Consider the following 27,616-nt stretch of genomic DNA (forward strand, 5'->3'; position numbering starts at 1 on the left):
TATACAGTGTTACAATGAAGGGTCTTCAGGTGACCGTAGCCAAAGTTTACTCTCTGTGAGCAAAAACTTTCCCGTTCCAGCAATTTTTTCTACTCTGGCAACACACAACGTTTGGTCATGGACTTTCCACGTCCAAATATGATGTGCAAGTTACCCCGGGTGTGTTGGTTGTTGGCGTTCTGGGGCTCTGTGTCAAGTTCTTCCTGTTACATGCATTGTCTTCTTTCAAAATACACTTCCATTTTCACAGGTAATTTACCATTTACATACAGTCTCTTTCAAAATAAACTCACTATGTCGGTACAATACCACAAATTAACGTTTTATTTCCTTGAACAGCTAACGCACATGGTTGGGTTTCGGAAAAAAGAACAGGGTTTGGCTTTAGAATCTTACGGGATACAAAAAACGCTCTCCCGGGTGAAGGAACCCATCTACTCGGACTTTCACCGCCTTACCTTTCGCTCTTGTCCCTCCACTTTCCCCCTGACACTGCTAGCCGCCTCTAAACTATAATGGCGACCGGCCACATATCATGCTGACTAATCAGACGTCTTTTTTCATCGGTGTCTGACACAGGAAGTTACCGCCCAAGCGCCAGATTTCGACAACTTCAGAGTGAGACTGGGTTGACTCTGGCTACAGTATGACATTATAGTTCCAGATTTCTCTATATGGTCATCTGCTCCAGGTGTTTACATTACGTAGCCTGCACTGCTACATGTAGCTACATGCTAACGGCAGGGAAACATGTAATATTAGCTGCTGAAGTTGCAAATTTCCCCCCAATTTTGGATCATATTCTCGGTGGAACATGTCTGGTTGTGTTTGCTATTGGTGATTTTTTACAATGGTAAGTGCAGCTTTTCCCCATCACAGGCCTTTTCCTGGCTACAAATACACTGCTTACCTATGTGTAGCTACATGCTAACGTCAGGGAAAGTGCAGCCATTCTCTGTTACGGTTATTCCCCCACTGCAATGATGGTGCAGAGACGCCAAGACCCAGAAATGACGACCAATCAGACTGGGCTTTTATTGTGAGGGGGGCTTAAAGAGTAGGGCTGTCAACGAATATTCTAAATTCGAATTAAAATTGGAATTTGAAAAAAAAAATGGACCTTCGAATGTGAAAATTGATATTTGATTGTGGCTCGCGCAGAAAATAGACCAGACGCTGAAACGATCGCTGCAGGGCACGAGCCGGTCACAGTCCGGTGCTTAGAGGCTATTCGCAGCGCTTCCGCGGGTGGTGTGGCCACGGGTCGGGGGGGGGGCGAGCGAGAGGTCCGCGGTCATTTATAACGTAATGTTATAGATAATTGTTTTATGTGTTTTAATGTGTAGGTATGTAAATGTTTTCAAAGACGTTTATGTTTAAATAAAAATACCTGCAAGTAGTTATGTTTCCTTGTATTAATACATATACAAGTATGTTTCCTTGTATTAGTTTGCCCTCTTGTGGACATAATGCAGGAAAAAAAAGTATTCGAATGGTTCGAACCTATGAGTTATTTTTAGAAGGAATATTTGAATGTCATTTCTGAGCAATTTTGACAGCCCTATTAAAGAGACAGGTGCTTAACGGAGTGTTTCAGTCCCTGTGACTGCGTGCATTTCCTCTTGCATCATGTCAGTGTTCCAGATCATGCAACTGTTTGTGTTATGAATATTGTCCATCTCTGTGTCCATGTGAGGGGAAGTGTATGTGTTACGTGTGGCTGTGTGTGTCTTTACCCCATGTGACGGTGAATCCGTAGGGTGTCGCTGCGGTGACACAGGGCGTAGATGGAGGGCCTGGTTTGTCTGGATTGGTGGTGCACACCAACACTTCACTGGGACTGCTCTTTCCCTCCATGTTCGACGCTATGAGCTGCAGGGAGGGGGAATACGGAGGAAGGATGGTGTGAAGCATAAGGGAGGGATGGAGGAAAGAAGAGGGTAAAACAAAAAAACAAAATGAGTAAAGATGGAGTGCAAGGCAAAACAGAGAGGCGCAGTGAGCGTGGAAATCTATCAAGACGTAAAGAAACCGTCCTGATTAATAGGAGCCATTACTCTCTGCTCCTTCATCTGTGGTTCTCCTGGCTCCTCTGCCTTCATTTCTCTTCAGCTTAATCCCTCCATTACCTCATTGTACAGACAGTCAATTTGCTTTGTTCCCAGATGCTCGCTCTGGTCGAACGTCACACAGATCAAAGAGACTCCTCTTTTTGTGTTAGCATGTGTGTTGCGGCCTGCGCCTCATCTGATAGTGTGAGCGAGGGCAGGTACACGTGTGTGAAAGTCCATGTGAGGTGCTGTTTGAGATGATTGCACCATAATGCACTATTGATAACAAGACGCACACAGCAGTGCCTGCTTTAATCATAACGTAAACTCACTTGCAGAGATCTGCTGTGGGTACATTTTGTTTCACAATGTCCTCACATTATGAACAGCTATCACAGCTTTTAGTTGAGCTGGACAGCGTTCTCTACGTGCTACTCCTGCTTAAATTGCAGCCACTTCTCTTGTAGTGATAATGCTGTATTCCATCTGAGATTGATGGATGTTGTATTATCACTAAAGCTTGGATGGATATGTTGATCCTTGGAAACGTTTGATGGAGAAAGATTATTGACTGGAAAATGATCAAGGAAAAAAACTGAAGATCAGTAGACAGACAAGATGACTCTAGTGTTACGATCTGTACTGAAGAGGACACCTGAACTCAAACAACACTTGCTAATCATGCTAGTTATAGGAGTGAATCTCTGTTCCCAGAGTTTCCAGCTCAATATCTTCCTACTATGACACATTAAGGGGACCTTTCAAAGGGTTTTATTGTTCTCAGCAGTGTTTTATCCATGGTCAAATGTTCAATGTATGTTTCCCTGGATCAATATGTTGAAATCAACCAACTACAGCTCTTAACCTACCTATGTTATACTCTTTGACGCCTACACCCTCAAATTTGCGGGCAAGACAGCTGTCTTTACATCGATATCTTCATACGGCTGAACAGATTTTCACCATTCAAACTGAATTTAAAATGTAATCTCTCTACAATGTTGGTTTATATCAAGAGACACATACTTAAAAGTCAACACAAGGCTTAGCTAGGCCTCTTTGGAACATAGGACCCTGGGAACACAGATGTCCCCCTAATGAGTGTCAATAAAATATTTGGGTGTCATTTTTGATTTTAACTTGAAATGGAGCAACCATGTTGATTTTCTGTGTTCCAAGCTGGCCCAAAGAATTCACTTTCTTACAAGACTAAGACTGTTTGGAGTTAACCCTGACTCCATGCACACCATGGACAGCATCATTAGATATGGTTTGGTGGCTTGGTACGGCACCGCCACTGTCCAGCTAAGAAACAGAATAACAAACATGATCAAAACTGCCATGAAGGTGATAGGCAAAACTGTTTATCCTTCCCTTCAGAACACTTTTGAAACAGTGGTGGTCAGACAGGCGCACAGGATTCTTAAGGACCCAACAAATATTTTACTGCCCGAATACCAGCTCCTGCCTTCAGGCAGACGCTACAGGGCTAGCAGGTATAAAGGCAACAGATACAAACTCTCTTTTATACCTACATCCATAGCGCTCCTGAACAAAAAACCAGCCTTGTTCCCTCCATAGTGAAGAATAGCCTCAGTCTAAACATGGTCTCCTCTTAAATTTAGTTTTTAATTTTTAATAATTTAATTTAATAATTTTCAGTTAAATTATTGTAACTGTCCAACTCTCCCTTAACTTTCTTTTAATTTCTCTATGCACTTTACGCTGCCGGGCTTAGTAGTGGCCAACGCCTGCATGGTGGCCGGTATTTGTCCTATTGTACACCATGTGTACTTGTAAGTCTTTGGAAAAACCCTGTTGTTGTTTGTGTACTGTGTGTTGTGTGTCAATATAAACGCAGTTTTCACGCACTCTGAGCCCAAGACGAATTTCCTGTAAAGGACAATAAAGTTTATTTTGATTTACATTCACACACATGTACACACATTCAGCTTGGGTGGTACCTATTCTTTCATACCTTTCTGACATTTGAACTGGGTACATGACAGTATTTGTAAAAATATTCATTCATTCATTTCTGTAACCGCTTATCCTCGAGGGTCGCAGGGGAGGCTGGAGCCTATCCCAGCTGACATTGGGCGATAGGCGCTATACACCCTGGACAGGTCACCAGACTATCACAGGGCTGACACATAGAGACAGACAACCATTCACACTCACATTCACACCTATGGACAATTTGGAGTCACCAGTTAACCTGCATGTCTTTGGACTGTGGGAGGAAGCCGGAGTACCCTGAGAAAACTCACGCTGACACAGGGAGAACATGCAAACTCCGCACAGAAGGGCTTTGAACCCCCCACTCTGGGTCTGAACCAGGAACCCTCTTGCTTATGGTCCATAAAATAATAAACAGATGAGAAATAAGCACCCTTTTTGCCGGAGGATCCAATGACACTTGTTGCCATGGAAGATACCGGTGATGATGTGCTGGATAAAATCAAGTGGTCATCCCATGATAAAATTATATGTGGCAATACTCCCAAACAGGGACAGTGACATTTTAATTTTGCACTAGTCCTGTAACGTTATCCCCACCACCTGCAGTCGCCATCTCTCTCAGTTCCACCAGTACACACTGACCTCTGGTGGCCTGAGCTGTGCACTGCAATACATTACCTCAATACAGCATTTCCATATCAGTTTAATAAAAAGAGGAGCATCTGTACTTTCAATGGTATTGAAAATAATACCATTAGGGCTTCTAAATAGCCTTATATCGCATATTACCTTTTTAATACCCAAGCCTAGCTCCATTATCATTCTCTGTGCAAAGATCATTCCAATAGTCCACCTGCCTGCCAAAAACCTGCAACGTCCTGGTTTGATTCCAGCTGTGAGAGCTTAGTTGCATATCATACCCTTCACTCTCTCCCCCATTTCCGTTCTCCCTCGCCACTATCATCTGGCCAATGAAGCTGAAAATGTCCAGAAAATAACCTTAAACAACACACATACAGCATCCAAATCACATCACTTACCCTGAATTTATACTGTGTACTCCTCTTCAGGCCTTGTACAGTACAGGTCAAGTTTTCTCCAGTGTACTTTGGATGAAAGTCTGTTCCCTGTGGGGAATACAGATACAGATACACTATTAGTTCTCTAAGTGTGTGTGTGTGTGTGTGTGTGTGTGTGTGTGTGTGTGAGACTGCATCTGTCGGGGTGTATCAGTTTAGGTGTACAGTTCTGAGCATATGGATGCAATAAATGCTGACACTGGCATTATATATGTGTGCGTTTGAGGGGGAGAAAGAGTGTGTGGGAGCTTTTAGTGCAATTCCCTTCTTATATAGGTGCTCAATCATTTGCATATGGTGTGTGTGTCTGTGTGTATGCTTGTGTATTACAGGGATCACTGCTCAGTGCATCCACTGTGCATTTCCCCAAACTATTTTGCAATGCATTACAGAAGCAGTTTTTATGTTTTCTTATAACCTGTTTTTTAAAGTGCTGGTGGAGTTGTTTATTCTCTTTCTGTCCTTAGAGGATTCAAGTGGCCGACAGCACTCAGCTCAATCGAATAACAAAAAAACTATAGTCGATTATGTAGCTCCTTCTGCCACATTCAAATCTATGAGGGCCATTTAATGTAATGGAAAAGAACCTGAGCAGGCAGCATGAATTTTATAAATGTTTTTATATTGTTTAGGTGTTTTCATGTGTGGGGTACTCACGCTGTTGTCCTCCTGGATCTCGAGTGTGTATTTGAGCTGCTCCTCGCTAGGACTCCCCTCAGGACGCCCCCACTCCAGGGTCACCCAGGACACCCCCGCCCTGACCAGCCGCGGCGCCAGGGGCAGAGCAGGCAGGGTGCCCATAGTGTAGAACACCACCTCTGTGCTGAAGCCACTGCACAAAACACATTTTTATTTTACTCACATTTTTGCGTTATTTAAAATGCTGAAGCAAATTATTAACTTCTTGGTTCATTACTTTTGAGGGAAAAGGAAATGCAGTTCGAGAGGGAGGGGAGGCTGTGCATTATGACAGCAGAGATCGAGAGAGGAGCATTTTTGAAATGGGAAAGGAGGAGAAAATGTGAATAAGGAAAAGGACACTGACATCAGCGCTCATCTGAAGTGAGTGCAGGGATATGTGCGGGGTTGCAGGTAAGGATGGAGGCCTGGAGCACTCCCAGGCGAGATACTAAGAAGAGAAAGGTTAAAGAAGAGCCGCGACAGGGGAAAAATAGTATATATACATGTCAGAAGCCAGACGGAAAAGACAGAGGAGGAAGGGAGGCTAATTTGCAGGAGGGAAAGAATTTGAATGTATAACCAGCAGCGGGTTTGACAGGTCGGAAACATTTTTTTTCCCAAGTAAGAAAAATCGCTGGTAATCAAAAGCCAGCGTGTGCAGAGCACGTTTTGGTGAGCATGGGCATCCATGGCTTCAAAGGGGAATCAGGCTGAAGGATGCATTAAGGATGCTTTGGGTTCAGCCAGAGAGCTAATATCTCCTCCCTCTGCTCTCGCTCCCCTCCATCACCTCCTCCCTCATCCCTGTCACCCTAACGACTGCAGGCGAGATGCCTGCCGCCGTAATGACAAAGAGGAGGCTAGAGGGGAGAGGAAGTGGAGAGAAAATGAGATAGAGGAAGAGGACTTATGTCACATGCAGAAAAATAAACGCAGGTAGACTGGTGCGTGTCTGTGTGTGTCTGTCCATCACCATGTAAGAGTTCCAACATTTATTGAGACAAATGCAGATGTGTCTGACACTGGTGGAATTAGTGTCCAAGGGTGTTAATAAAAATGTTTGGAGGCCCTGACACACCAAGCCGATGGTCAGCCGTCAGTCAACACTGTGTCTGTCGCCATAGTTTTTGCAATGTGTCCCGCCTCAATAGCACTAGTCGGCCCTTGACAGCTGTTTCTCCAGCCGATTCAGCATGTTGAATTGGTATCAGAGCTGATGGAGCTTGTTAGTGAGTGAAATCACTTTGATTGGAAGTTCAGCTCAGTGCACGAGAAGAGAAACGGAAGTGAGGAACGTAAATATTCTGCTAAAATTAAGAGGGTGTAAGATCAAAACAAACTTGTCATATTAGGCAAGATTATTTTTTAGTCACTGAGCTTTTTAGCAGAAATGGTTCATAATTGTTTGTGTTATTGTTCACTGGCGCACAGTAAATATCTTTTGTTCTTTTAACATCAGGTTTTGTCATTAATGTGCTAACTAGCTTCTTGAATTCGTCCTGTCGCTCTTCTGGTATCCCTTCTAGAATTAGGATTACAGACTACTGCCGCCTGCTGGTATGGAGAGTTTTTTCCTCTAATGCAGGCACACGAGAGGAAATTGTAGATTGTAGACTCTGTGGTGTGTTCAAGTGCAACTTTCTGGACAAAAATTGCTCATCCCGCTAAAATACGCCTTGGCAGCGGGAGTTACTGTCATTTCTGAAACCGGAAAAGATAAAATTTTCTATCCATGGCTCGGCTGAGAACTTTTACAAACACTGGAAGCTTCTCATCTCCAACTTCAAAACAATTCAATCTATCCCATCCAACCAGAGTATGGGAGATATGACCAGAGAAAGATAAGGGTTGATTGTTTTGGGGTATACATACATATACACACAGCAACATGCATACTGGGGCATTTATTGTGTAGGATGCAGACAAGGTTAGGTTGGCATGTTGATCTATTTCTTTATCTATCAATTTCGTTAAAATAAAAGGGTTAATATTAACATGACACTGTGCTACTGTATCATCATATGTGCAAATTGCTGAATAAAATTTGGTTAAAATTTCTTTGCCACTAGCTCGCCGATGTCGGTTCAGTGTGTCTGGGTCTGAAGGAGCAATTACCAGGTCCTCATGTGAAAAGCTGTCATGGATCTTAATAAATCCGACAGCACACGAACAAGGAGAACAAGGCCTCCTGTGCTATTCATGATGATGAAAACATTTTTCACTTAAGAGTATGTGAGTATAGCACATGCTTTAATGAATTCAGTAATAGGCAGCAGTACCTTGTGCCAATGTCGTTGTGCGCAGCCACTCTGAACGTGTAGCCACAGGCGGGGAACAGTCGTGTCAGCTTACAGTGTCTCTGGCTCCCAAAGTAACATTCTCTGAAAACACTGTTCTTCTTTCCCTGCAGAGGAGAAGAGAGATAAATGGAAAATAAAGTAAGACTAGATGAGAACGGGGGGGATAAGATTAATAGCAACAGGAGATTAAAGAAAAGAGCAAAACTGATGAAGAACAAAACGCATGACAGTGAGAAAGTACAAAAGGGAGAAGGAAAAGGAGTGGGACTGACGCTTATTCGTCTGAGGAGCTGAATGTTAAAAAAAGGGGGGGAAGGCATGACAGATGACGAGCAGCGAGAGCGAGAGACAAACTCACCTCATCCCACTCGAGCAGGTAGTTTGTGATTTTGGATCCGTTGTCGCCCGGGGGCTGGGGACGATAGAGAGATGGACGGAGCGAGGCAGACAAGGGACAGGAGAGAGACGGAGAGATTAGCCAAGGATAAAAGAATCTGACACTGAGACAGACAAAATACCTGCCGTGTTTTTATGATTGGCCTCATATCCTGTCTGGGTGACTGATGTCATTCTTTATCAGTGACAGTGTGAGTGGATAAAAATTACTTGCGAGGAAAAAAGGTCAGAGAGGGCGGAGGGATTCACCCTAACGGCACTGTGCAACGATGCAAGAATGTCTTTCTATTAGGTGCTGTAGGGCTGATAATGTCAAGCTAGGAGATAAACCAGATGAAGTGAGACTTGCCAAGCGTTTAACTGTACAAATAAAGAACGGGTGACATGGACATATTACACAAGTCTTGTTTGGTAGCACTGATGTAATTGCAAATATCCCATCAAAACTATACAACACATCATTACGTTCAGGCTCTGTGATGTTTATTGGGGTGAAATGTGTTGTGCCTGTACCTTCCACTGTAGGGTGAGGGTGCTCTTGGTGCGGTGGGAGAGTTTTGGGGTTAGCGGGACGTCGGGGACGCTGCAGTGTGTGGTGAACGAGCTTGCCTCTGAACACGAGCCTCGAACCGAGTTGTACATTGCCGACACCCTGAAGCAAACACACGAGACATCACATTTAAATGGCCAGATGAAAATAGAATCTTAACACAGAATAAAACCCACAAAACCTAACATATAGAACATATGACAGCAGTCAAGAACACCACATCCAATAAGAATGTGTCCAACGAGAAAGTCCTTACCGTACGTGGTAGTCTGTCGCTGGCCTTAGGTCTTTCAGATGGTACTCCAATTCTTCGCCGCTAAAACACCGAAGCACATAAGTCAGAACAAAGGTGTACTTTGGATGTTTCTAGTTGATACTGTATTCTTAAAGCTTGGCGTGTGTTTTCGGGTCCATGTCAATGGTCTAACAGCCCATTGGTCTGACATCCCATTAGTCCGACGTCCTGTTGTTCCGATATGTGATTATACTAGGCTATACTGTATTTGTGTACCATAGAGGATCAGCAAACGCAACAAAAGTAGGCTACTGGTCGAGATACAAGTGCCATAGAGAGAAGAGAGTGGAACACCATAACCTCCTGTTATTAACTCTGGGGTCGGGGTTGTGTGGGGAGCTCTCTGCGGTGCTGAACGGCTCCCGGCGGGCGTATTTCTGCCTTGATGATGCGCTGCGACTGGCTCTGGGTCAGCTGGGAAAGGCTTGAGGCAAAGCAGGCTCATGGCTTATGTGTTTGCCACTTTCTTTTTCATTTTAACCCACACCATGATCTTTTCCTGACCCTAACCAAGTGGTTTTTGTGCCTAAACCTAACCAGACCTTAACCACAGGGCATCATGATGATTTTGGAACAACGGGACTTTGGAACAATGGGTTTAATACGGTCGGAACAATGGGATGTCAGACCAATGGGCAGTTCCCATGTTTTCTACCTGTATATGAGGCGATACTTCCCGTCTCGTCCCTTATCTGAGAGAGAGACCTCGTAGGAGCAGGACACAGGCATCCCGTTACTATGCCTGGTCACCAGCCCTGCCGGGGGGGCCCAGGACAGCCGTGCGGACCGCGCCTGCACGTTTGACACCTGAAAGACACACATACACATGATGAACACAATGCATGCAAAATCGCTTCATCAAGGTGTCTGTTTGGCTTTAATATTGAATGTGTATCTTGTGTGTTCATGCATGTCCTTGGCTCTGTATGTGTGTGTTAAAAGCAATCTGTCATTGGAGCCATTACTGCACATTCGACTGCTCTTTCCGGCTCATGCACATCTGTTGTTGCCAGGAACGCAACAAGAGAATTAAAATGAACCAACACGAAAAAGAGGCCTGTGTGTGTTTGTGTGTTTAACTGTGTGCCCGCCTGTGTTCCTGCAAGTGCCTGCATGTTTATGGGGGGTTTTAGTTGCGGCACACAGTGGGTGAGCCAATTTAGCGTGATTTAGCGCAGTCTGCTGCTATTCCAGAATCCACATCCACTGAATAGGCGATGAATGCAGCCTGAGGGCGCTGAAAACCACAACCATGCCTAGACAGTCAATGAGGAAGACAGACAGGAAGAGACGGAGAGACAGACGTGTCATTTTATGGAGAGGTTTGATCACAATGATTATGGTTTTATGAGATCACATCACTGTGTTCGCATGCCTGAGAATGCCTTTGTCTCTGATAGCAATTTATTACCAACAAGGAACATTTTTTCCACACACATTCTGTCAATCTATTTGCTCATATGTGCAGTGCGGATACACAATAAAGCTTCGACTTAGTCCTCGTCTTCTATTCATTGTTTGAAAGAAACTAAATAACTAAACAAATCTCTCTCATACAATGGCTGTGTTTATGTGCACACACAGATTTATTCCAATCACAGTGAAGTGGACAGAAGTGGAGTAAGGCAGAAAACAACTATGCCAACAAACGCCAAAGACGTTCAGCTGAAAGACACATTTCCTCTCTTTTGTCATTCCAAAATGCTTTTTAGGTGACAAACTAAAAAAAAAAAAAATGCTTTCACACACAGCTTTATTTCAGCCCCAGAGACAAGGACGTATATCACGCCAACAATGAGACAGAAAGCTGAGGTGTAGAGTTGAATGCCAGAGGGGCTTAACACTTGGTCATGCACATAAACCCTATGGCAATACTTTTCTCATACTGCCTTTTTATAATCTTGCATAGCCAAACTTATCTCAAGCTGTGCCAGTGTTGGAGAAAAGTCTGTCTGAATCCATCACAAAGGGAAACAAAGCTCTGGGTTGCTTGTATTTCCTTAAACCAATCACAATCACCTTGGGCGCCCCTAAGATCAGGATGCAGTGACAGTTCATTCATTCATTTTCCATAACGGGTTATCCTGTTGGGGGTCGCGAGGGGGGGAATGGGGCCTATCCCAGCTGACATTGGGTGAGAGGCGGGGTACACCCTGGACAGGTCACCAGGCGAGACACAACTTGGAGTCAATTAACCTGCGTGTCTTTGGACTGTGGGTGGAAGCCGGAGTACCTGGAGAAAACCCACGCTGACACAGGGAGAACATGCAAACTTTGCACAGAAGGGTTCCCCCACCCAAGGGTTGCAAGCAGGAACCCTCTTGCTTTGAGGTGACAATGCTAACCACTGTACAACTGTGCCACCTGCAGCAACAGGGCACTTGGAAAATGGTGTTGAGAGGGAGCTTGTTTTGGTGGGAAGCAACAATAGGCATCCAATGACAAGCTTTATACCCACATCCTGTGAGCCAGACTACCTTTTTTATAGTGAGTTTAAAATTGCAGAATGTGTGGTGCATTAAAATAATAAAAAAAGAACTGTCATCTCGCCCCTGGTTAGATTTATTTGACATATCTTCTACCCAAAATACCCATGAATCAAATGAAGATGTGCTGACTGTTTTGGGGGATTTTACAGATATACAGGTGACAATAAATGATCTGTCAGTGAGAAATGTTTCCCTCTTTTGGAAGAGAGGAGAGCACGTCCAAAAAATTTACTTGTCATTTTATTCTCTCCTCCTCAGTGTCACTCTGTAGAAGAGAACTAGTGGGTAAGGATCATCTTCAGAAACAGCTTTTGACTTTGAAGGAATATTTCACCCACAAAATGATCATTTCTATATTGATTGCTCACCGTGTGTTACCATGAATTCGTAGTTGAGACTTTGCTTTCTCACATGCCTCCGCGATGAACGAAGAATCCAAAAACGGAGGAAATTCTCAATGTCTTATGTATGCGGATGATTTGGTAGTCTTCTACTCATATAGTGCCGGCCTACAACGGCTGTTAAAGAGTTGCTCTAACTATGGTGCTGATGTTGACATCAAATAAATTGCCCAGAAGTGCAACATTATGATTGTCAGAAGTCAAGAAGACAGAAACTTTCTTGAATTCTTCTTTTTTGGTGTTGCTCTTAAAGTGACATCAAATATCTTGGCCATTATCCTGTCAATGATTTATCCGATGACAGAGATATCCACAGACAGTGTCGCAAGTTGTATGCGCAAGCTAATATGCTTGCTTGCATATTCGGTATGTGTTCAGCTGATGTGAAGACAGCTCTTTTTAGAGCGTTTTTACCCCACTGTATACTGCCCACTTGTGGTGCTCTTATCGGAAGAGCAACATGCAGAGACTTAGTGTGGCTGATAATATATAATGATGGCATGAGACTGGTTCTTAAACTTCCACGATGGTGTCGTGCCAACTAGGGCTGAAACGATTAGTCGACTAATCGATGACTAATCGACCATTAAAATAATTGGTGACTATTTTAGTAGACGACTAATTGCTTGGAGTCATTTTTCATAGGAAAGTACTATAAAAGTACCCCAAAATACTCTTATTGCAGCTTCTCACATTCAAATATTGGCAGCGTTACACACTCTCCCATGACAGTAAACTAAAACCCTTTGGCGTGAGTACGAAACAAGACATTAGGTGATATAATTTTGGGGTTTGGGAGAGACAGACCGACATTTTTAAACATTTTAAAACATTTTTCGATAAAATGATTTGTCGACTAATTGAAGAAATAATCGACAAATTACATTGATATATGTGCAGGCTCTCTGTCTCAGAAAATAGTATCATCCAGGCCTGAGCTCACTCAGGTTTTCATGGAGACTGTGGGGCCACTGGCTCTCCAGCTTGTTTGTGGGTGCAATTTATTGAATTTTGTCTTTTTATATAAACTTGCATAATGTATTGTTGGGTATCTGTTGTCGTTTTATATATACTGTATTTATTGTATTGTATTTTTGTACATAGATGATCTGTGCAGTAGAATCCAGGTCTTATTTATCCAGCCTAATGCTCAGTGCTTCCCAAACACATGCATTTTCGCTAACACCTCACTATTTAAAACACCTTTACTTCAGTTCATCAAGAATTTTCTCCATCTTTTTGGATTCTTCATTCGGAGCCTTTGAGGTGGTTCGCTGCATCTTTCCTCCAGCGCGAAGTGTAAACAGGTACAGCGAGAACTCACAAGGAAATTACTTCTATTCCCGTCTTACTTCTCTTTCATCTCCCCTCTGCTTCTCATATTTCAATTCAGCTCAAGCCGACACACCTACCTGCTATGAAAGCACACAATACGACCAGAGGAACAACATTGTGAACACTTTGAAATGAAGAACTTTCTTATAAAAGCTCTGCCTCTGCAACACCTGCTCTTGTGTCTGTTTAGTACATAGCTGAATTCATCACAAGGCACTCTGTAAACTTACAATTTGTCCCTTTACTGTATAAATCCAGACCAAACTACCTTACCCTACATAAATGCATTAAGGTAATGGAGTGTCAAAAGTGGCAGAACATCACATCTGCGGTTTATGACACAAAAAAGCAATAAATGACACAAGGAGATCTCTAAATTGTCCTCTTTCAGCGTAGAGGTGATTCGAGGTTATGAGAGTGAATAAATCGCTGCCGCACATAAACTTCTAATCTCCTGAAGGGCTGAAACCTTCCTCTATCTCTCTCACATCCCTCCATTCTCCCCGTCTATTTCAGCCCCTGTTATAAACTTGCAGATATCAAATGGTCCAATTGCACAGCCTGCTGACCAAACCGCTTTAACCGGGAGCAAGCAATTCCTCTCTACAAAACCACGTCTGCACGGCTCCAGCTCATTCATTCATTCACATTCCCCCTGGGGAAGGGAAAAAAAAACGGTGATAGTGTTTTTCAGCTGATAAAGGCATATGTGGAAGGGGATGGCGTGAGTGAGCAGATGCTGCCCTCATGTGGCCAAGGTGAGCAGAGCTTAAATGGTCTGTTACCTTCCCTGAAATGACTTGGAAATGAACAACACTGCATACACAAGTCGCTCCAGTTGTCATGTTCAGTGGGAGCATCTGATTTTTATGTAAATCACAGGCACGGGGTGAAAATATGGAAAATACATCAACACTCGTGCCAGCTATGACTGCATCAGACAAGAGGTGATTGATGAAAGTGGTGTCGGTTTTGTGTGTCTGCGCGCAGCTGTGGGAGGAGGTGTGCATACCAACCTGTGGTTTGTCGATTGTAGACAGCATGTCTTGAACGCGCTTCCCCTCCGAATCATGATCTGAGGAGACAGAGGCGGAGAAAAAAAATGAGTAATTATCAGAAATAAACAACAAGAGGTGTTTTTAGTGTAATATTCAACAGAGGGAAGAGAGACTGGCACTGATCACGGGTGCATCTGCGCCACATGTCGGGTCATAACTGCAATCTGTGTGCATAATTCAAACGTATCTGAATTTGATTCATGACAAAAAAAAAAGGATAGATTCCACAATCATAAGTTTCAAAACAGATGCACATTAGCAGTTTTGGCAACGCTGCTGAAAACAGATGCTCTTGATTGACAGGGAGGCTTTCCAATTCCCGCAAGCCATGTTATCTGGAAATCTATGGCTCATTATCGTTCGAGGTCAGCCAAGGTTTGCGTCTCGATTGGGAAACAGTAGGGTCAAAAAGTCGGCTAAAATGACTCCCTAATCATCCCCGATATTGTCCGTGAAAATAGTGTCTCCAAATAGTAATCCAGTCATCTGTGAAAAAAAGAAAAACAACAGCCCAAAATAGAGTAAAAACAGACCTAAATTCTTAAAAAGTGTGTTGTCTAATGGTGTGTGATGCAACACTTGTTTTCTCCGGCAACTGCCTATTTCATCCCATCAAGTCATGATGAACACAGCCTTGGAAAAAACACACTAAATTATCCAGCGTTCCACAGCAAAGCATTAGTCACGAATTCCTGACCTTGAGCAAATAAAACGGGGATCACCGAAAAAAGAGAAAAGGAATATGAGTCATATTCCACAGTGACTGCTCTGCTCTGTACACAGAAACCTGTTGATTATCATTGGAGGCATTAGTTCATAGAAATCATTATACTAATCATTATTATGTATCATTTTCAATCAGCTGAATTGTCTCTCCACCTGCGAATAATCATCCACATCATCATCTGACGTCAGCAGTGTTGTTGCAGCGCTGCAGCACAGCTTATTATGCATGACATTTTACTGAACACAATGCCATATGTATTTCATGACTGTGCTGCTGCTGGTTATTAAAACTCCAAAAGCCTACAAGGAAAAAAAGATAATGATATTTTTCTTGGAGCTCTCTCTTTTTAAGTAGTTTTTTTATTTAATTTGATTATCTGACGCCATACAATATACTGGACCAAATATAGCTGCTTATTCACATATGTGGTCCCCTGGAAGAGGCTCCATATTGCTTCCTGTGCAGCAGAAGTTGGTTTTGTAAAACATCCATCAGATGTCAGGTGTTTATAGGAGTACGTATGATCGCTTTCATTTGGTGAACATGCGTAATCACTAAAAACGCTTTGTGACAGAGTAGAAAAAGGACTTTTATTTTGATGAAAATTTATTTGGCTCATTATTATTATTATGCAATATATTATGGATTTAAATGACGATAAAGTCAAGTTAAAAATCTAAAAATTTAAGGGGAACTATGACCATTTTCGAAAATCTTTTTTTTTTTAACTTTATTTTCATTTTTTAAATGCAGTGTTAACACATCCAAGAAAACCAACAAAAAACTAAATAAATAGTAAAATAAATAAATAAATAAATAAAATCAAAAATAAATAGATGAATAACAAATATGCTAAAAAAATTAAAAACAAATAAATAAATAAATAAATAATAATAAAAAAGGCTACACCCACATATAAAAAAGAAGGTTGCAAAAAAGAATCTTCAGCATCACAAATAAAGCCTCTCACCTTCATATTAATTTGTACTGACTCATGTTCTATTTCTGTCCATTTTCAGAGGATGGCTATGAAAAAAGGGGGCTGCAACAAAACTATGCACAACCAGAGACGTAGAGAAAAAGGCTAAAATGAAATAAAATAAAATAAATAAATGCTTATAGCAGTTCGGCTTCACAAATTGCATGTTACAATGCAAAATCTGGACATAAAAGAGAATGCAGTAGAGAAAAAAAAAAACGTTATACATAAAAAGTTAAGGATGTTCCTTCAACTAATTATCTTAACAAAATCAGGTCTCAAATGTTTAACATATTGCTCATATTTTCCCCAGACTTGTATGAAAATGTCCATCTGTAGGTGCAGAAAGAAAGTGACCTTTGCTATCATGTCTCAAATCTCAATTGTCACATCTATAAAGTCATTTACTGTAGGACAAACATGCATCATCCATTTTCTGCTGTCAGCAGTATGCCCATTAAGTATTTTCCAAAATTCATACATGTTATTCGTATGGTTTAAGACGGAAAACTCTCCCAAATCCAAAAACTAGAGTGCTAAAAGTCAAATGTGTGATGTCACTGGGTATAACGTCTGGAGCTGCTTCATAGACAATGAATCAGGCGAATGTTCTGAGTGAAAACACTACAACAGCATAAAGCTCATTTGGGTATAAAACAAGAAGACGAACATTCTGTGGGTCCACAAAGTCAGTCTCCCATTCATTGTCTATGGAGCAGCTACAGATGTAATACCCTATGACATCACATGTTTGAGACTTGCTCCTCTGGTTTCTGGCTTTGAGAGAGAGCAGCTCATGTTCACAGACACTGACTGAACTTTCCCAGGGCCATGGATATAACACATTGGAATTCTTCTGGAATTCAGGTGGAGTTCCCCTTTAATTCAATCAATTATAAGCCATTTATCAAGTTTCCTTTATTAGTCCCTTAAAGGGAAATTAAGTTTTTTTATTCTGTTGTTATTTGTCAGGCCTGAAATACAGACACATGCACAAACAGGATCACAAGCAGGGGATTCAGTGCCTTGCTTAAGGGCACCACAGCGGTGCCCAAGAGCATGAACTTACTGTTCCTGTCCTGTTTTTTCCATTTAATATTATTAGAAATTGACAAAACAGGCAATTTAAACACATCAAATTGTGCGCCGAGATTATAAAGGGCAATTTCCACTTTTTTCTTACACTTATTAATTCAAAAAATGATCACAACATTTACTGATAATGAAAGTAATCACCAGTTGTAGCCCTTATTAAGTTCATAAAGGTCACTTTGCCTCTGTGAGCATAATATTACTCACACACTCACACACACTTGTAGCATAAACATATGCACACAAACACACACCCATGCACAGGTCTGGTCTGGTGATACGATGCGTCTGAAAGGTGATTTATTGGACTCTTGGGGTGGTTAGGAGGACGAGTGCAAGTCAGTGTGTGTGTGTGTGTGTGTGTGTGTACACATGTGTGGGTAATGGAAGTCTTTCCCCCCTGTGTGATCCCCGCAGTTAAGGTTTTTCCGACCAAAGGAGGCCTGCTTTCTCCATCTGAGTCTGACCACTGTAAATCACACGGGATGTGTACGAGCATGTGTGTGTGTGTATGTGTGTGTGTGTGTGTGTGTGTGTGTGTGTGTGAGGGTCAGCAATACAAGGCCTGTATGAAACCAAGTTAGTTTGATGAGTGTGTTACAGCGGTACAAGACGGCAATAAGACGGTTTCAACACACAACTGCGCACATACACGGACACAGAAACAAACACAGACATATACACACACCTGCACACACACACACACACACACACACACACATACACACACAGCATTCTCGTGTATAAGCGGGTTATGTTTTGAAGATCAGCGTATGCTTAGAGTAAGTGATGAATGAGAGATTCAGTGTGTGTGTGTGTGTGTGTGCGTGTGTGTGTGTGTGAGCGGCTAAGTCCCTCTGACAGGTTCTGTGGGGGAGAGGGCCTTACTGTGCCTGGGGGTACACTTATGAGTCATGGCAACAGTGATGTCATGGAAGCACAACCTCAACTTGACCTCCGTGTGTGTGTGTGTGTGTTAGGCAGAATAAAAAAGCTAGTGCAAGAGAGAGACTGTGTGTGTGTGTGTGTGTGTGTGTGTGTGTGTCAGTCCGTGTATCAGGTTACCGGAGATTGGTGATGGGTGATGGGAGGAGGGAGGGTAAGCTACTGTGTGTGCATGCATGTGTGTGTGTGTGTGTTGGGGCTGGCAGTGTGGGTTGAGTTCAACAGGTGAAGTACACATTCTGCATCACTGCTCGACACTTTGGCTCATTAACGCGCCTTTTCTCCCCCCCCTTCATCCGCACACTCGTCCCCTTTCATCCATTTGGACAAACCTGAACTTTTCTCTTTTATGGAATAACGGCGCAGTCAGTCAGACAGGCAGCTCCAGACATGAACAGCTCTGTCAGCTAACAGGCTGACCCAGCTTATTCCGCCCATTCATCACAGCTGGGTGAAAAAGGAGAATACTGCCTGTTTAGCGTGGCGGTCCTGTAGCTACTTGTCTGCTGCAGGTACCACGGCTGAGGCAAGGAGAGGTGGAATTCCATTACAGCATCACTGCGGCTGTCACGTTCAGCAAACAGCAGATGTTAATAATCAAACAATGTGTCTGGCTGACAAATAGCTTCACTGGGAGTTCACGGTTTTATCGGGAAATGGAGAAATTAATTTTGTTGTGGGCCCGTCATACATTCAATTATAAGTCTAACTGCAGCTATAAATTACAGATATCCCCTGAACACCTCACAAGCAGGCGTTAGGAGATGCTACAATTTACAGATGTTCCCTTAACCAGTCGTTCCCAACTGGTCCACATTTCTCCTTAGTCACTAGTTCAAGGTCCACACAGTTCAATACATTCAGCATCATACTTGCATTCGGCCATGTTGTCAAGCTAGTTTGCTGTTTCCGTCCAGTAGCTGTCTGTTAGTCACTCACTCTACAGAAGGAAACGGCACTTCAAAATAAAAGCTCTGTGCTGGAAATTCACTGTACCTAACACAAACTTGACATGTTTGTGAGTCACTTGTGGTCAATTCAGAATGGACCCATGACCCACTTTTGGACTGTTCCAAGGTTTAAACCACACCTCTCAACCCAACTGAAAATTCCTTTCAATCGGGCCGGATCAGACCAGTGTCTTCTGAGTGAGTTGGTTACACGAGGCATTTTTGTACCAATTGGGCTATTAAAACGGATTTATACTTGTGCATCAGTTCTATGCAGAGCCTACTCCGTAGCCTACACACATGGCCTACACCATTGTGAGCATTTATACTTGTGAGGTGGTGTGTCTGTGTCACTCTGCAGTTACACCTCCAAAACTCTTACGTGCTGTAAAGTTAAATTGATTCCAAACACACCCAAAACACACATTAAGCTTTGTGTATCAGCAACAATTTCAAACACAAGTACACAATTCAGCTTCACTATAATTCACAGCATTCACAAACAAAACACTTTTCTTTTGCTAGACACATTTTCCCCACTAAAACGGCATGCTAATGTTTTTAGCACAAGCCTATGGCATTTTACATTGTATAAATTAGCCTAACAGCTAGTGGATTCAGATTATTATTGGAATTTTAGAGTCCATGTAAATGCAGCTGATGAGAGATTTGAAATGTCAGCCATTCCGTGAATTTTGTTTATCATCCAGCCCTATCAAAACAACACTATTTCCTGATGAAGACCATTAGTTGCAGCTGAAAGCTCCAGTAAGGAGCTAAGCTTTGAGTGAAACGTAAATAAGCGCATTTCCCAAAATGTCAAATGTCCCTTTAAAATCTGAGTTCTTATTTTGTATTTCTGATTTTCTGTATTCTTGTCAACATCTTCTTGAGGGCTGAATCAGGACAACATGTTCGAGTTAAAGGATTAACTTGAATAACCCTGGATTTAATGGCTGCATGACGTAGCGTTTTACAGCCCAAACAATTCCACACTGAAAGAGACGGACAAATATTTCAGCAGTGTGAAAAAAGTTGGCCTACCCACAAACTTTGTGACAGAAGAAAGAGATTTATTTAATATTTCAGGAGACCAGTAATAAAGTTTGAAAAACACTACTGCTTTACCTCACCGCTGAGTGTTATGACTCGCTGTGGTTGCTGAGTCCAGCTGCTTAAGTGTTTAATATAGAGAACAACCACAAAGAGTTGATGCTGACGGCTGAAACAGAAACTGAACCTTTTCCCAGTGTAACTGCACACACACACGCACACACACAAACACACACTCCTCTGTCCTCACTGTCCCTCACCTCCTCTCTCCTCTGTTTATGTGCTGCCCACGCACGCTCACTTCCTCTCCTCGTCTGACCTCACATCCTGTCTGCGTCTGACCGCCTGTGTTTGATTACTGAGGACAGCCAGACGGAGCGAGGGAGCGCAACGGACAGCAGGAAAAGAGGAGGAATGAGGAATTGAGGAGGGGGGGGGTGCGTGCTGGCAGGCCTAGCCGAATTCAGGCGAGAGGGGGATTTAGAGGAAGAAAGAGAGACACTGAAGGACAGACTGCGGAGAGAAGGAGAGGACAGGCAAGAGGAGTCTGGGTAAGAGATTAGGTAGAAAAACACAAGGAAATTGAGAGACGAAGAGCGAGCCAGGGATCAACAGAGAGGGGGAGAAAGGGAGGGATGAAAGGAGAGAGGGAGGAGAGGGTTTAGGAGGATGTGAGGCGAGGATTACACAAACTTTTGTGACATCATCAGTAGGTGCGGAGCAGATGCGCAACACTGATCTCAGTGTACGTAGTAGTAGTTATAATACAAGTCACTGCCTTCAAATCCAGGCTGGCTTCCTAACAGGCACCAAAATACACTGGAAGTTGTTCTTTTTGTTGTTGCTGTAACAGAGCTTTGAAGCGGGAGGAGCCACAAGTTCTTTAAGTATTTTTTCCAACTGTAAATTTCCATTTTTAAAGTTTTCAGTCACTTCCTACAGAGTTTACCAATACTACAAGTTTATTTTATGGACATCAGTTTTGATCCTTTTGGGGAAATCAGAGACCATGTTTGTCGACAGTAACTTCTGTATTGAAAATCCCTGCATCACTTTCATAAATGAAATGGCACTGAGCAAATGGCATGTTTTTAGCCATCTTAATGAGGCCCACCTTATATCAATTTAAGTGTACACTATATTTAGAATACTTTACACCGCTCGCTTTACCTTGCCATCAAATAGTCCTTTCCAACCCGCACTCTCAAAGACTCTATTGACGAGAATAGTAATTTTACTAAGAAGAATACGGGAGTTGCTAGTCTACCACTGCCTCAAGTGGTTTAGGGTCCAAGGTAATGCGGGGAAAATATTCTAAATATAGCATACAGTAAAACAAATATTGATGATTTTTAGTCAGTGCATTGATTAGTTTCTGTGCCGGTAGACTCAGGACTGTTCATCAAGGACACTTACACAGTACATAAAATGAGCACAGCAGCAACATCAGGTAAGACGTACTACTACTACCACGTTACATTATCTTTACTTGTCGTTACAGTTACAGCCTAAAACGACAACAGACATTAACACGTTTGACGATTTTACATATCTGTACATCTGTACACTTATCCTGTTAGGGGTCGCAATGGGGCTGGAGCCTATCCCAGCTGACATTGGGTGAGAGGCAGGGTACACCCTGGACAGGTCACCAGACTATCACAGGGCTGACACATAGAGACAGACAACCATTCACACTCACATTCACACCTACGGACAATTTAGAGTCACCAGTTAACCTGCATGTCTTTGGACTGTGGGAGGAAGCTGGAGTACCCGGAGAAAACCCATGCTGACACAGGGAGAACATGCAAACTCCGCACAGAGGTGCTCCCCACCGGGATTTGGACCAGACAATGCTAACCACTGCACCACCATGCCACCCATATCTGTACAAGTAAAATCAACTGCCAGTCCACTCGGAACATTGTTGTTGTTAGTGCGATGCCACGGTGATTCAGTCTATAGTGGTGCTGGTGCCAAAATACGTGTACATGTCTGTACAAGAAATTGTCTTATCTTATCTTAGCGTAGCTTAGCGTAAGGACTACCCTGCCATCAACTTCCTTCAGTTTCTGTGGGCTGTCTCACAGTGACAACAAATCTACAGCTCCTTCCCTGTTTCCAGAATTTACACCTGTTTGCTCTGATGTAAATTCATCATTCATCTTCTCATCTACTTCTCAGGAAAGAAAGAGAACATGTGTATTTCCTAAAATGTCAGTCAACTCATTTAATTGCTAAGTGTTCTAGGTTTCTTTAAAGCTTAATTTTTGCTTTTGTTTGCAGATAAAAGCACACACAACACCATTCTAACCTCTCATTATGTTTGAGTCATAGTTGACATCTCTCCAAACTTAACCTTTGATGTTTATTATTTTCTAACATAGTTGCTCATCTTTTGCACTGATACCTCAGCCAGGAGTTTGACGCCCATCCCATCATTTAAAAGAGCTCCATCTTCCAGTCACCTAAAATTGTCTCAATAGAAAATGAACTGCACTTAAACTTCCAAAATTGTCCACCATGCAACTTTGCTCTGTGGAACCAAGTAGAAAAAAACAGACATTTGAAAATACACATTTACATCTTATACATGAGCGTCTGTCTCTATCCGTCTCATTCCCTCCTCCGCTGTCTAATTCCTCCCGCCGTCAAATACCTAGTCATATTTACAACAATCCTGTCTCATGTCTTACACCTACACACTTTATTAGTGGCGTCACTTGCGAATAGAGCTACAGTAAAACGGAGCCACTCTGACAGTGAGGAGGTTGCATTCCTCCTGCATGACGGCCTGCGGTTCTTAGACGCGGTCTGTCTGCACTGGGACAGAAAAAGACCTTTAAGGCCTGGAGAAAAAAATGTGAAAAATGTGGCGCTCATTCAGCCCCCACTCCACACACACATACTGGGCCACAGAGTGTGTGTATGTGAGTGTGTGAGTGAGTGTGTGAGTGTCGCCGTAAAGGAATAAAGTGAGATGTGATACCCCTCTTTAGAAGCCTCTAATCAGGGAAAACAAAGCAAAGTAACGGACACTCAGCTGGAGGGATGAGGGGGGAGAGAAAGAGAGAGGACAGACAGCAGAGGACAGAGAGGAGGGAGTGGGGACGGAGTTGAGAGAGAGGGAGGAGAGGGAAGAGGAAAATTGAGGTAGAGAGGGGCACAGACCTCGGATTCCACACTATTATCATCTGCTGCATAGTGAGCATTCCATCTGTTCAACAGCTGGGCTACACACACACACACACACACACACACACACACGGCAGACAAGTCGTTGGGACATGCCTGAAATTGTGGTTGTCATGGTGAAGGTTTGGTTCTCATGGCCAGAGCCCTGATCGTTTATAAAGGGGATTAGAGAGTAGGAGACTGGCACAGAGGAGCGGAGAGGTAGCGCAAGGAGGAGAAAGGAGAGCAAATAATGGCTGAGAGAAATATCAAGATTAGAATTTAGAGGAAGAGATGCAAATAAGAACCCTGGTTATTGTCGACTTTCTGCAGTATTGGACTTCATGTAAATGAGGGACCAGGGTTTTTGTGGAAGTATCTAAATGATACAGCTTAATTTCTGCAGGAGAAACCTGATTTTTGACCATGTGTAACAGCTTTTAAAAGTGTGCATGTGCACGAGAGGGACTGTAGACATTGTTTCTATGGCAGCACTGCATAAGACACTGTGTCTGAAAAAATGAAATCCAAAGTCCAACTTAACCTGAGACAAAAATAAATACGTCTCAGTATAAACACATGTAATTGCATTCTCCGATTCCCTGCCTTAACCTGATTTCTCTCAATGACCGGGTTTCATGTGTGCATGGAAACGCAGACAGACGGAGACACAGAGACCTTGTCCACTGCAGCCCTCTCACCGAGGAGAGAGACGAGCGTCTCAACTGCCAAGCGACACAAAAACTCTCTCCATTTTTCCAGGGAGCGCGTGAATGTGTGCGCACGTATGCACATGTGTTTATGTAAGGGTGTACGTGCTGCGTACAGCGCAGCAGCCAGGGCCAGGCAGTGAGGGATTATGGGGGATGAATTTCTCAGAACCCTGACCCCATTCGACCCTGCTCAGCCCAAAAATGTCTTGAGAGAGTGACTGCAGACTGGCAGGCAGAGTGGAAGACAAGTTCACAGTCAGACAGACAGCAGAGGCAGAAGGAGGGAGGGAAAGTGGCGGAGAAATGTAGACAGATGGAAGGATGGGGACAGAAATGCAGATTGATGAAGTTTATGATCCAAACACGTACATCTGTTTTTATGCATTTTACCTCCCATACACACCAAGATCCTCTTTGACCACAAAAAATCATCTTTCATCACTCATGCACTTACATTATAAACACCAATCCACTTATATTACATAATGGACAACAACAATTATACATTTTTATCTTTTTGATGTTTCTTGCCAATTGTCAGAAAATCATTTTCACATTTATCAGCAAGACAAAATTTGAAAATCTAAAGTGGAAGAAGTCTGTCCTTCGCTTTTCTTCAAAAATTCTTTGCACAGAGTCAGTTTTTTTCGTCCAAAAATGTCGCACTAAAAATAAATACGACCTCATGTTGTGTTGATCATGTTTGCTCATCGAGTCCGAAACATTTGTCCATCATCAAAACTTTCGGAACAGGTTTAGTTTTCTGTGACTTCCGCATCCGTCAGAGCCTTTAGAGACGTTTGACGAAGAATCAGTGAAGAAAATCTGGCGGCAGGACACAGCCACGACAAGACAAAGGAACGGGGCGCACAGAATTATTTCATGGTATACTCGCCCTGCTCATCGCTGGTTGATCGTCAAGCAGTGCACAAGTAGCTTATGAAGAGATACTAAGTTAGAAATTAAATCAAAGTCAAATTAGTCATTTGACATGCAGCAAGGGAATCTTCCATTGATCTCTCACTGCTTCCAGCATCTTCCTTAAACTTCAAAAACTTTATCTGTGTAAAGAAGTGCACCTTCTAAAACCATACGAAGCTGAGCACAGTGACGCGCAATGTGAAAATGCAACGGATGGTCACCAAATTAGTCTAACACTGCAGAGCCTTTACATGTGTTCAAGGCTTTCTTGAACAGTAGTCCCCAAACGTCAGGGGTTTGTGCACTTCGTCTCTTTAATTCCTTAATTTGTTGTAGTCAAACTCAGTTTTACCCTGCTGAAGAACTTCAAATATTACATAACCCAGTTCTGGTTAATACAGAGGGGTCAGGTGCTGTAGTTTGATAGTGTGGCGAGTTTATCACTTATATCACAAGGTTCATTCAGCTGGACGGGGAAATGTCTGGTGTACTCATTGTGATTGTCGAGAACAACCTCCCCTTCTAATCCCACTAGTCCTGTTACATGATATCAGCGGGAAAGACATTCCTCTGCTGGTAAAGCCATCCCTTGTTCTCCCTCTGTTTTCTGTACATCCCCCCTTCTTTTGACTCTTTCATTCCCCGATTTCTATTCATCATCTCTCTTCTGTCCTGTTTCCCGCTCTTATCTCTTTCTTTCATTCCCTCTTCCAGCCTCTCTCTTCCACCCCACTGCCCTCCATCTTGCCCTACAAACATGGCCGTATTTGGGTTTGTGGGAAGGGGTTGGACTTTGGGGGGGGGGGCTGAGATTATCGCCATGGTGATCCACATCAAAACAGTCCAGTAAGTGAGGGGTGGGAGTGTGTTCACACATTTCCAATCCTGTTACTACAGTTACAGCAGGAAGAGCTGGGAGAGGAGTTTGATGTTAATATAAGGGCTGAGTCATGACTGGGTCAGAGGCCACAAGAGGACGACGTCATGAAAACATTACAGGACATTTTGCTTTTATAAGCCCCCTTTTACCACTACTGCTCTATTGTTCCAAAACTGTCAGTTCATTGGTGCTGCAGCTTAATAAGTAGGAAAGTGGGAGTTAAAAACAAAAAAAGGCAGCCAAAAAAAAAGCACAACACTAGAGCAAAACCACTGATGCAAGATATAGTCTGGATCTGCCTCTTGACAATTTCCTGTCAGTATTATGTTCTTATGGTTAATGTCCTTATAATTTGTGGAATTTATTTGTTTTGTACCACTTTTAGTAAGGTGAAATTTATAAAGGGCTAATAAGCAGTGACTAAGCTTTTTATGAATGGTTCACAAGTATTTCATCAGTGCTTATAGATCAGTTATAAGCCACTGATAAGAACAACAAAGGTTGCCAAATTGTGAAAAATGTGTATCATCCACCAGAGGGACACTTGCTTTGCCTTTTTGGCTCTTTAGTGCACCTGGAGGACCCTCCAATGGACCATTTGACCTCTGAACTTCTTGAAAAAAGTTGAACTGGTCTGGTATGACCTTAGCATAACTTAGCTTAGCTTTGGGTGGTTAATGTTTGCTACAGGTAGCAAACTTGGACAATTGTTGCTGAAATTTCAACTGGAATGTCTCCGAAAGTCTGATTTCCAACTCAGAAAACTGTAGGAACCTCATCAACCCCAACCTCAAAATCCAAGATGGCTTCTCTGCGCATCCACAATACTGAAAAATTTCAGTAATATTCTGTTTATTAGCACTTCTGTCTTATTTTTGTCTCATTAAATCAGTCTTACCCACAGGACTGTCCAACATCTATTGGCAGTACTATCTGTAGACATGTTGCTACAGTGATTGAATGTGCAAAATACAGCTTATGGCATTGTTATCAACTGATGTCGCTAAAATTGGCTAATCTAGCTAAAAGTGATGTTGCTAACAACATTATGGTTTTCAGACTTGTACTAAAATGCAGTCAACTCGAGTGTGACGTCATTCCTGGCTCCAACTTTCAAGATAAATGGAATGCAACAGCAAGTTAACTAACTTCCTGTCTATTTGCCGTACGATAGATATCTTAGCATTAGCATTTACAATCATCCAATAGTTGCCACATTTGAAGCTTTACACCAAAAGCTAGCTTACTGAAAGAAATATCTTAACTATACTATGCAGGAATTTTCTACGGCTGCTTGTGTTGGCAGCAAAAGTGAAAGCCACTGCAGCTCTGTCTGCTTGGCGTTTTGCCTCACTATACTTGCGTTTTTAAATTCCACCCTGAGTCTCCAATTTTCAAAGCTTCCTCTTGGATGCATGCTGCTAATGGTCTGGCACCTGGTATCTCATTTATAAACACTGCGTACGCACAAAGCGAGGCATAAATGAGGTGCACGCCACTTCCCACGCAATAGTTGTGATCTATAAAAACAGACTTGATGGGAGAAACTTTGACCCATGCTTACGAAAATTTTGGAGACAGG

General features: G+C 42.7%; 1 protein-coding gene across 1 annotated transcript in view; it reads right to left on the reverse strand.

Moving 5' to 3' along the window:
- Positions 1–27,616, reverse strand: part of fndc3ba (fibronectin type III domain containing 3Ba) — a 152,848-nt gene that overhangs the window by 46,261 nt on the left and 78,971 nt on the right. The window contains exons 8-16 of the mRNA XM_049597183.1: positions 14,556–14,614; positions 9,970–10,121; positions 9,276–9,335; positions 8,983–9,121; positions 8,432–8,485; positions 8,053–8,177; positions 5,750–5,924; positions 5,054–5,140; positions 1,737–1,872 (exon numbers count right to left, since the gene is read on the reverse strand). Coding sequence (XP_049453140.1) covers positions 1,737–1,872; positions 5,054–5,140; positions 5,750–5,924; positions 8,053–8,177; positions 8,432–8,485; positions 8,983–9,121; positions 9,276–9,335; positions 9,970–10,121; positions 14,556–14,614 — 987 coding nt within the window. The remainder of the gene's footprint in view (positions 1–1,736; positions 1,873–5,053; positions 5,141–5,749; positions 5,925–8,052; positions 8,178–8,431; positions 8,486–8,982; positions 9,122–9,275; positions 9,336–9,969; positions 10,122–14,555; positions 14,615–27,616) is intronic.

Source organism: Epinephelus fuscoguttatus, linkage group LG14 (assembly GCF_011397635.1).
Source record: "Epinephelus fuscoguttatus linkage group LG14, E.fuscoguttatus.final_Chr_v1".
Taxonomy (NCBI): domain Eukaryota; kingdom Metazoa; phylum Chordata; class Actinopteri; order Perciformes; family Serranidae; genus Epinephelus; species Epinephelus fuscoguttatus.